At 29.1% G+C, this 11,934-nt stretch overlaps 1 protein-coding gene across 3 annotated transcripts in view; it reads left to right on the top strand.

Annotated features, from left to right (window-relative positions):
- LOC117173208 (protein scalloped) overlaps positions 1-11,934 on the top strand; it is a 310,159-nt gene that overhangs the window by 81,377 nt on the left and 216,848 nt on the right. For all 3 annotated transcript variants that reach the window (XM_033361657.1, XM_033361656.1, XM_033361655.1), the window contains one exon: positions 1,024-1,104. In XM_033361657.1, the coding sequence (XP_033217548.1) occupies positions 1,068-1,104 (37 nt within the window). In that variant the 5' untranslated portion in view covers positions 1,024-1,067. The remainder of the gene's footprint in view (positions 1-1,023; positions 1,105-11,934) is intronic.

Here is an 11,934-nt window from a genome sequence, read left to right as displayed (position 1 = left end):
CTGCACCTATAGATATCCTTGTGGCCTCAGCTAACTCACGCACTTTCAATCTTCTATCCTTCAACACCATATCGTGGATTTTATTGATGATTTCGGGAGTACATTTACTCGGGAATTCATTTACCCAGTTATAAACCGTTGCTAAGGCAGGGGCAGATGTGCCATGAACTGAGTCCAATTCATTTTTTATCTCATATGGAGTTAAACCCTTTAAATGAAAATATTTGATTACCGCTCTGAACTCGTTTTTTTCCATTTTTCTTAACGAACAATTTTTTTTTTTCAATTGGTTATAAAAACACGTAAACGCAGAAGATGTGGACTGTGACTGCACCATATATCTAGTCGGGAGTGGTGCTGACTGAAAACAGATGATTTGGAGCGATTTGCGCCCCATATGTTGGTCATTCTAAGGACTTATTGAACTATCCTCGTATATTGTACAGTCAATTTTTTGTTTTCAGTAATCTTTTTTAATGTACGAATTGATTACTTAAAGTTTTAAAGCAACTTGAAAATTTTCTTTTGATTAGCCATAAGTTGCTAAATTGAAGTATTAATTGCATAAAAATCTACGACAGTACGTTCTTTCTTGCATATTATTTATAGGCTCTATTTTAAATTTGATATTTCTAAACATTTTATCCGGGCGTACCGGTATAACATAATTAAACATACAAACCTTATATCTGAAGTTTGCAACACATGAAGAGTTTCTTCATTTATGATTCTTATTTCTCTAGAAATTGTTGGCCAATAAAAAATGTAATTGTACATGTTTTACATATACAGAAAATGTTATTTCAATATGAAAAACCTGGACAAAATCTTAAATTTTGTTCTTATGAATCGCTAGACGCCCTGACTAATTTTTAACTACTATGTTATGTTTTTAATATATTAAGTAACTTTTGGCTGATTTTCATAGGATCAGCTGAAGCGACTTTTTGGAAGACGAATTCTTAATACGAATGGAACTTAAATGACAATTTTCTATATGTACTATCGCTCTCTGCATTGTAGGTGCATCGTCGTTGCCGTCATCCTGACCTGCCAGAGAAATCCTCATGAAAGACTGGGAACTCAGTACTCAAAATAGCATCGGTATAGTAGACATTTCTTTTTTGTTTTTTCCAACTCTACGCACATTCGACTCTCGAGACGTCTATTCTCGATTTCTTGCCAAAGGTTCCAAGTCATTTTTATTTTCTTCAAAGAGCAGGCTTCTCTGGTAGATAGGCAAGGACGTTTATAGATCGAATTTCCTACCTTACCGACTTCCAAATCATTCTACAACTGAAGTGGTTTTTATCCGTGCTAAGCATCTAGAATTTTCTCGAAAGGTCCTGATGACGTCATAAAATGATATTGCGCAATTGTGAGATACGAATTTGCGTAAACAAATTCAAGGTTATTTATTATCAATTACAAGTTTATGCAAATTCGCTTCTCACAATTGAGCAATACCATTTTTTGACGTTCGTATCCGCGATAAGCTTCTAAAAATCTTCTCGAAGGGTTCCAATGAAGTCATAAAATGATATTGCGCAATTGTGAGAGAAGAATTTGTGTAAAAAAAAACTTCAAGGTTATCTATTCTCAATAATCTTGAAGTTTACGCAAATTCGTTTCTCACAATTTTTTTAATATCATTTAGTGACGTCATCGGGAATCTTCGAGAACATTCTAGAAACTTAGCACGGATATGAACCACTTGAGTAGTTGTCTCAAAGTCGGTAAGGTAGGGATCTCAATCTAGAAACGCTCTTCCCTATCTGCTTTGTATATTAAAAATAATTATTTTTACTAGTTTTTAAACTTAGTATAGTATTGTGATTCCGCAATTATTCCTAGCTACATTCTTTATTATAAAAAAGTCTTTATTTTCATTGAAATTCAAATATTGTCAGTAAAAGCTTACAATAAATTTGTTTAATTTGTGATATAATTGATATATTTTGGTGTCAAGATTTGAGAAGGACGTTGAAATTTTTTTTCTCTTTTTATAACTTCTCTTTGACTATGGTACTTACTTATGGTGATGGTTATGGTTATGGTTAGGGTAGTCCGAAAATCGCCGTGTTTGAAAAGTGCAGTATGCTTGTGGAAATTCTTCTTCCTTTTTGAAAAAAAACGAAAATCCGTACAAGAATTTATTTAAACGATAATATTATTCGTCTTAATTTTTTCTCATAAATTTAATGGTGTTATGGATTTCAATAGAAACAAATATTTATATAAGTTTTTAAAAATTATTTACTTTTTCTCCTGATAATTAAAATATTTATTGTACCTGCTAGATAGTTCCAGTACAAATGCATTGGCGCCATACAAGTGTTTTCATGTCTATTTAGGACTTCTTTAAATTAATTTTTTAATAAAAATAATTAAAAAAATAAATAAATCAGGTACCAATGAATTTGTATCGAAAGTGACCACAAAGTTAGGTGCACAACAATTGGTAATTATTAGAAGAACATTTTATGCAAATTTTTTGTTATATAAAATTACACAGCACTATCAAATTTGTCATAAAAAATTTGGCTAATATTGTTATAAACAGTTTTATGGTACGTGAGTTATATATGATTATTTTTTTTAGGGTGGAGGCAGCTCAAAAGCTGATAATTAATTTCGGTGATCGTAGCATGGATAGCATGTTATCTTAAGATCATTTATTAAGTTTTTAGTTAAAATTTAATGAAAAATGTTTAAAATTCTCGTTGTTTGAAGAAACCATATTATCGCGAAAACAGAACATCCAAATTGAAGTATTCCCCAGTTGGAAGCATTCAATAAAAAAATTCTTCTTTTTCATGAAAAATGAACTTTTGGTGGGTTCAAGTAATAAATTATGAAATAAAATATTATTTTGGGAAATAGCGTAACTCTGTATTGCAGTTTGTACTTCAACTTGAACGGTCGATGCAGGGTAAAATGGAAGGCGGGGTAAAACAGTCCGATGATAGACTGAGCCAGGAAACCATTAATTAAGCAAAATCATAAACCTCCTCTTGTAGTCTCATCGAAATAGCGTGCTCTCGCATTTTACTTTCACGCCCGATCAGTCACTCCACTCTAATTGGGTGTTAATTTCGTCTAACTATAATTTCAGCTTTGAATCGATTCTCGTATCTTGGAAATATTTTATTTAATTACTGCGATTTATTTATAACATACTTCACACTCTTTCCTCTTTTCTCTTTTTCCCATTTTTAAAGAAATTCCTCTTATTCCACCGGTTTTCAAGAAACTTATCTTTTTTCACGTTTTTTTTCCGCTAAAATGCGAACTGAATTGATAGCATCCAATAGGAAAGTACAAGTACAGTCAAATCTGGATTTAGTGTCGGTTTTGGGGCTGATAGTGACCATAAATACAGTCTCGAAACTGCTTTGTCTCGTCTGGTTCTTTCTCGGGATTGTCACGCCTGAGTGAACATCGCACATCCCCCACATCTCATCTCAAACATTCCCGCGGAGCAGCGTCAATTCTCGGAAACACTAAATTTAGGATCACTAAATCCAGATTCGACTGTAATTTTGGTTGAAACTTAATTCTTTTTGGTTGAAAATTCTAGTATTATATTTCGTTTTGCTTAGATTTGATCTCTTTTGTTTAAAAATTTTACTATTTCGTTGATATTTTTTTTTATTGAGCTGTTTTGTTAAAAATAAAGAAATTGTTGCGTTGGATTAAAAATACAACTTTTTTGTTAAAAATTCAACAGTTTTTCGTTGGAATTAATTCATTTTTGTTTGAAAACTCGATCATTTGGTTGAAAGTTTTTTTTTTTTTTTAATTCATCCTTCTTTATAGAAAAATAACGTTTTTGTTGAAAATTTAATTGTCTGTTTAAAAAATCAATTTTTATTTTTAATTTAATCATTGGGTTAAAAATACAATTGTTTTTGGTTTAACTTTAATCATTTTGGTTTGAAAGCTCGACCATTTGTTTAAAAATTAAATATTTGTTGAAAAAATTAAACTATTTTGTTGTAAATTCTTCTCTTGTTTGAAGGTTCAACTATTCAATAATAATAGAATAATATTTTTTTTTAATGCAATGTCTTGTTTAAAATTCCTATTTTTCGATTTAAAAGTCAACTGTTATCTAAAATATTGGAGTTTTTAGCTTGAAATATGAACTCTTTTTTTAAAAATTCCTCGTATGGTACAAAATTCATCTCTTTTTAATGAAATATCAATGGTTAAATTTTTCGTTGAAAATTCATCTGGTTTATTTGAAAATTCAACTATATACTTGGTTGATTGTTGAACTACCGTGGTAAAAAAAAAAAAAATCATTTGAAAATTTGTTTATTTTTTTGAAAATTTTTCTTTTTTGATTGAAAATTGAACTGTTATAGTCAAAATTTTTTTTTTATGAAAAAGTAATTTTCTTAATTGAAAATTTAACTTCTTTTTTAGTTAAAAATTAATTTTTTTTATATTTAACTGTTTTATTGAATGTAGAACTACTTGGTTGAAAACATAATTTTTTTGTTAAAGAGTAAACTCTGCTTGAAAACTTAGCTAATATGCTACAAATTTATTTTTCGGCTTAAAATAATGTTTTGAATTTTAAATTTAACTATTAAATTTTTCTTGTTTGAAAATTTAACTATTTTGGTGAAACCGTGTTTTTCTTCGAATGAAAAATAATAGTTTCATCTGAAAATTTAACATACTTTTTTTATTAAGTCTCTTTTTAATTAAAAATTCCAACATTTGTTGAAAATTTCAACTATTAAACTTTTCGTTGAAAATTTATCTTTTTTGTTTAAAAATTCATCCTTTTTGTTCGAAAATAATTTTTTGTTGTTGAAAATGCAACTGCTTGTTTAAGTTTTAACTGCTTGGTTACTTTTTTTTTAAAGATTCATCTTTTTGATTGAAAATTTGACAAACTTATCACAATTTTTTTTCGGTTTGCAATTCTTTTAACTGAAAATTTAACTATTCTATTTTTGGTGGAATCTTAATACTTTGAATTAATATTTGATCCTTTCTAGTTGCAAATTCACGTATTTTGTTGAAATTTTTTAATGGAAATTGAACTGTTTTGGCCAAAACTCTTTTTGTTTGGTTGAGAAGCAATTGTTTTAAATGAAACTTTAACTATATTATTTTTTCTTATAAAATCTAGCTTTTCCAATTAAAAACTGAACAATTTTTTTTGACATTTTTCTTTGAGAATTCATCTTTCTGGTTGAAAATTCAACTATTTTGGTCAAAATTTGACACTTGTGATTAAAATTTCAACTATTGGGTTGTAAATACATCTGTTTTATCTAAAATTAATTTTCTTATTTATAGAAAATTTAATTATTTGGTTGAAAAAATCATCTTTCTTGGTTTAAAATTAATCTTTTCGGGTTTGAAAGTTAGTTTTTATCTAAAAAATAAAAATTTCTATTAGAAATTCGTCTTGTTTGTTTGAAAATTCCACTATACTTGATGGAAAGTGCACTGCATTGTTAAAAATTATTTTATTGGTTGAAGATTTTTCATTTCAATTTCTCTTTAGTTGGAAATTTAATTATTTAGTTGAATATTTGTCTTTTTGATCGAATTCAAGAGATTTCGTTTAAAGATGAAAATCGAAATAAAACTATTTAATTAAACCTAACTGTTTTTGATTTTTAAAAAATTTGTTTGGTTGAAGTAAGAATTATTACTTTTCATCTTATTTGTTGAAAAGTTATCATTTCAATTTGAAATTCTTTTCACATTGGATTCAATATGGTACCTACAATAATGGTATTTAAAAGAATTTATTCCACTATTCACGTGAAAAATAACCGTATTTCTTCTTTTTTTTGAGAGAGAGAACTTTTCGTTTTAAAATCTATTGTTATAAAGTGATACACTTACATTTTTTGTATTTATTAAAAATATAAAATTTCTTCATCCTCAGCGATTTTTTACAAACGAAGTTTTCTTGGTACTGATGAGCAGGTATCAAATGTCGACCTTCGATAGCTCGCGATAATCGCAATAATTACTATAATAAGAAGCAACAAAGCAATCCCGATATCAGCAGTTACAAAAATAATCCAGAATAAAAGAGTCTTTTCACACGTACACATTTAGAGAATGCGACCATGAATTCAATTACTGATATATAATTCCATTCTAATCAAAATTGTATCAAATTTTCAATTAAATTGTTATATTGCACATTATTGTACGTATTGTTATATTGTTATATTGTTATATTGTACTCCCGTAGGAGAAATGTGATTCAAGCACCGTGAAATTGCATGGTATTTTCACAAACATTTATACTCTATTTTACCCTAAAATTATAATAAATTTGTAACGCGGAAATTACAGGGTCCCAGAGAGATTTCCACAATTTGCCAACCTCGTCGATTATTAATTTCTAATTAGCGGAACTGTGAGTAAAATTTCGAGGTGAAGAGGGTTTTCGATTAAATTTACATTTTCGCTCGAAAATCACGTCGGGCTGTAGGATTACTGTTTCGATAGAAGTCCCTGATTAATTTCTAATGCAGGCACACGTTGAGTGAAAGCACTCGTGATTTAATGTTCAAATAATTTTCAACCGCACTTCATTTAAATTTATGCGACTCAGCATTTTCATGTTTCTGTTATTTTCTGGTAAAAACATTCAAATTATAATATTTCTTCATATAGAAGTAGCCACTTTTAAATACAGTCGAATCTTGTATTTAGTGATTCTGGATTGATTGTTTCCGAGAATTGACGCCCCAGTGATAGGTGAGAGAAGCTGCGGGACGAAGGGCGGTGTTCACTCAGGCGTGGCAAATAGAGAGAGAGACAGACACCGGAGAGATACAAAACAGTTCCGAGGCTAGATTTATGGTCACCGAGAGTATCAAACCCGACACTAAACCCAGATTTTACTGTACTTTACAATTATAAAAATCATTTTTAAAACAATTTGGTAGAAAATACCAGTTTCCTATCGTAGGATGTCCAGCGACCAAAAAACCTGGAATTCTCGTTGAAATGTTCACGAGAATCTTTGATTTGAATTCTTATTTTTTGGTTTTAAAAACAGTTATTTTATTGAAATGCGAGGAGTAATTTAAATTTTTTAGTCTAATTGATCTTTTATTCATTGCAGAATAAATAAAGAGATTTCAAGTTTAAAATTTCCAAGTTAATTGAGTTTCAGAATAATTAGAATGAGCCATGGCCATACAACGGATTTCCAAAGGTCACAAAATGTTTCTAAATGTTTCAAAGATTTTTAAATTCATAGAAAATGTCAAGGATTTTAAAGATTTTTAAAAAGATTTTAAGTATTTTATTGGTTTCCAATAAATACAAAAGATTTTAAACGATTTCAAATTTTTTTAGAATATTTAAAAAGGTCTCACAACGATTAAAAATATTTAAATGATTTCAAAATTAATACGAAAGATTTTAGAAAGATTTCACAAATATTTCAAAGAATTCGTAAGTATTTTGAGAGATTTTAAGAAGGTTATATAACACGATTTCAAAAATTGTTAAACATTTTGAACGATTTTAATTATTTCAAACGAACAGAAATATTTCGGAAATTTTAAAGAAAATTTTAAAGATTTCTAAACATTTGAAAGATTTTAAAATATTTTGAATTTTATGGAAGATTTCAAAAGATTTTACAAATATTTCGAAGAACTCATAAGGTTTTTAGAAGATTTTAAAGATTTTGACGGATTTCAATTTTTTTAGAACGTTTCAATGGTTCTAATGATTAAAAAAAGATATCCTAAATATTTCAAAGTTTTAATAAAAATTTCATCAAATTTCAAGAATTTCAAAAATTTCGTTAATTGAACAGTAAACCAGATTCAAACAATTTTATAAAAATTTCAAAAGGTATCAAACATTTTTGGTATTTTGGTATTTTAAAATATAAATTTTTTTATTTCGAACAAGATTTGCGTTTTTTGAACAATTGCAGGTTATATTACCGTTCTTCAAAGGAAATTAGTTATTTTAAACAAACAAAAATTATAAATCGAAGAATATTTATAATTTTTCAACAATTTTAAGTTATGTTGATGTGTTTTAATTGAAACAGGTATTTCTAGGTTTTTTAAGTATTAGTATTTTTAATAAAAATGTATTAGATTTCAAGAAATATTCGCAATTTTTCAACACAGTCTTAACGAAAAATGATTAATTTACAAATAATATTTAAAATTGTGAACAATTTTTTACGTTATGTTAATGTTTTTTGTCGAGAATAATTAGTATTTTAATAAAAAATATTAGAGTAACATAATATTTACAATTTTTTAATAACTTTCGGTTAACCTAGCGTGTTTCAGATAAAATTCGTATTTTTAAACAAAAATCATTAGATTTATATCCAATGATTTTTATTTAAAATAACAAAAATTTTAAGCTTGAAAAATTTCGGATGTGTTCAGTGTTTATCGTTGAAAATTTTAAGTTACGTTGGCGTTTTACATCGAAAGTTGGTATTTTATTAAAACAATAATCATTATAATTTGAAGGAGATTTAAAATCTCCGATCAATCAGAAACAGTTGAAAATTGAAGAATATTGATATTGGTGAAAATTGAATTTTAAACAGTTACATTTTAAGAGTATAAAATTTAACTTTTGAAAATTCAACTCTTGAAAAATGAAAAAATGTAAAAAATCCATTTTCAGCAATTAAAAATTAAAAGAAAGCGAATTTTGTAGTAAAAAAAACTGTTAAAAATGTTATGTTTACATAATTTTATGTGTGAGTTTAAGACAAAAAAAATATTTCAATCCGTAAAATTATAATTTTGATTAAATTAGATTCTTTCGGAAATAGGCCTTCATTGGCAAATAATGTTTTGCTAAATTAGGATTTAAGTTTGAAAATTACTTAATCTTGAACTTGAGACATAAAATTGAGAAAAAAGCCCGTTGATTATTGCAACAAAATTTTAGAAGAGTAAACCAATGCGTAAATAATAAAAGAATAGATGAAGTGGTAATTGATTATTTAAATATAGTTATTTGCATTTCTGATTTTCTTTTCCTCTTTAGACAAAACTCGTAAATTCCATTCAATTTTAAACTACAAAAGCCCACTCTATTCCTTGAAAAGTTTCTTATAATTTTGTTTGTCACGTTTACATAGAAATTATTTTATTTAGAAATAACACTTACGCTTATTTTTAGTTAGTAATTTTGTTATTAAAAATTGCATAAATAACATTAAATAAAAACGTGACAAATAGAATGGTAAAGAACCTTCTAAAGAATAAAATGAGCTTTCGTTAATTAAAATTAAAGGGGAATTACCATTTTGCCTAAAGCAGACGAAAAAACACAAATATTCAGAAGAACCTGCTTTAAATAAACAATTATGGCTCCAAATATTTTTCATTATTTACGATTAGATTTCACTTCTCATAATAGATCTAAGATAAAAGATACAATAAAATGCGAAAATTTGGTATTAGTAGTAGCAGATAGGGGTGTTTCTGGTCCACAAAATCTACCTTACCAAGTTCTAGAAGATTCTATTAACATAGTACGGACACGAACCATCTGAGCTACAGAATTTTTTCGAAGTCGGTAAGGTAGGTTTCGTGGTTCAGAAAGCCCCTGTCCATCTACTATTATTAATTTGTTATTTTAATTTAAAGATTGCTAGAGACAAAAAAAAGTAGTAATTTCGGTTTCTAGTGTCGAGAAAGTTCCTAATGTAAGGTGTTCCGTCAATTATTTTGCACATATAAAAACATGATGGAAGGTTTCGATAAGAGAAAAGACATGACTTGGAGTGGACAAGAGAGGCTTGAGTTACGTTAGCGCGAAGTACAAATACGAGCGGCTTCGTCGATTGTGCAAAAATCCTCGATACGTACGTACTTTACAATATCACATACATAAAGAGGAGAAATACATATATCGACCAGTCCGGTTGTATCGAGGTCGACCGGTTTTCCAGCAGCCGTCGTCAGCCGTAAAGGGACATTGCGCACCGATCTCAGAACTCCGAGAATTGCAAATAAATTATTATAACTTCGTATCAAATCGCAATCCCTTCTCTCCGCAAATATATATATATATCACTCTTACCTCAAGTCGTTTACACTTACGTCATCCCAATTTGGAAGTCATTCAGGTCAAAGAGAAACTTGAACGAAATTTGAAAATTGAGGGTCCTGATCAGTTAACCGGTTATGAAATTATTCAGCATGCTCTGATTTTAGTGCAATTTTTGTAACCGGTTACTTGATCCGGGCCCTCAATTTGTCACCCTACTATTGTAGGAAAATTTGAGCCTATTAAGACATTAGTTAAGTCATTTAAACCTCCCCCTCCTATTCTCTCCCTCTCCTCATTTCATTTTTTGCCCCCCCCCCCCCCCCCCCCCCCCCCAGCGTCCTTAGATAATCTCCCCTTTCTTACCCTCCCATAATTTCCCTTCACATCTTATATTGCCCCTCATTTCCTCCACTTCCCCATCCATCATTTTCCTTATTCCCACAAATTCCCTTACTTCCCGTCATCTCATTTCCCCTACTCCCTCATAATTTCCCTTCATTTCCCTGCCCACAATTTTTCGTTCATTTTTAGGGGCTGTCTGAATTGTTAACATTTTTTATATTACTGGACAACAATGTTTGCATCTGTGTGTCTCTTTTTGTCGCTTCTCAACTCTTCAATCGAAAAAGAAGTAGTAATAAATATTTGAAAAGGATGGCCAATTTTTTGGAGCAGCAAGGCGGCTTAACATTTTTTCGCTAACTACAAAACACATCTGTTTTTAATTGTATTTTTTTTTCTTTTTAAATCTACAATAAAAAAAAACTAGTAATATAAATTTAAAAAGGGCGGAAAATTTTTTGGGGGTGTATGGTCGCTCAGTGTTTTTGTTCACTATTACAGAATACGGCTGTTCTCACTTGTATTGTCTCTTTTTTGCTGGTCATCTCTACAGTTGTAAAAAACAAGTAATAATTATTAAAAAAGGGCAACACGTTTTTTGGGGCAGCACGACGTCGGCTTAGTATTTTTTATTTACTAATTGTAGAACACGTCAATTTTAACTTGCATTGTCTCTTTTTTGCTGGTCAACTCTCCAATAAAAAATTAAAAACAAGTAATACAAATTTAGAGAACGGCAGCAATTTTTCAGGGCTGCTCGGCGGCTTAGCATTTTTTTAATGGCTACCGAATCCGTCTGTTTTTATTTCTGCAGTCGAAAAACAAACAAGTAGTAATAATTTAAAAACGGCAGAAAATTTTTTGGGGCAGCGAGGAGACTTAGCTTTTTTTACTAACCAACAAGCACGTCTGTTTTTGCTTTTATTGCTTTTTTTTTGTTTGGTTTTAAATTCTACAAACAAACAAGTAGTAGAAATTGAAAAAGGGTGGCAAATTTTTTGAGCCAGCACGGCGACATAGTAATTTTTTTACTAATTGCATAACAAGTCTATCTTGACATGTTTTCCTCTGGTTTTTGTTGAATATCAATTCTGCACTAAAAAAAAAAGTAATAAAAGTTTAAATAAAAGGGCAGCAATTTATTTGGGGCAGCATGGCGGCTTTGATTTTTTAAAACTATATATCGAGCACGTCTGTTTTTATTTGTATTGCTTTTTTTTTACTTTTTATTCAGCAATAAAGAAAAACAAGTAATAAAAATTGTTTTCTTATCAATTCTGCAATAAAAAAAACATAATACAAATTGAAAAAGGGTGGCAACTGTTTTGGGGCAGCACGGTGCTTTAGTATTTTTTTCAAATAATTGCAGTGTACATCTATTTTAATTTGTATTTTCTCCTTTTTAATTATCAATTCTGCAATAAAAAAAGCTAGTACTGATGTTCAAAAGGGGCCCGTTCATTTTTCGGAACGGATAAAATTTAAGAAAGGTAAAATTTCAGAATGGGTTATAATACATAATGGTAAAACTTAGGAATACCAAAAATT

This window comes from Belonocnema kinseyi, chromosome 5 (genome assembly GCF_010883055.1).
Source record: "Belonocnema kinseyi isolate 2016_QV_RU_SX_M_011 chromosome 5, B_treatae_v1, whole genome shotgun sequence".
NCBI classification, from domain to species: Eukaryota; Metazoa; Arthropoda; class Insecta; order Hymenoptera; family Cynipidae; genus Belonocnema; species Belonocnema kinseyi.
The sequence above is the reverse complement of the archived record's forward strand: the minus strand, read 5'-3'. Positions and strand labels throughout refer to the sequence as shown.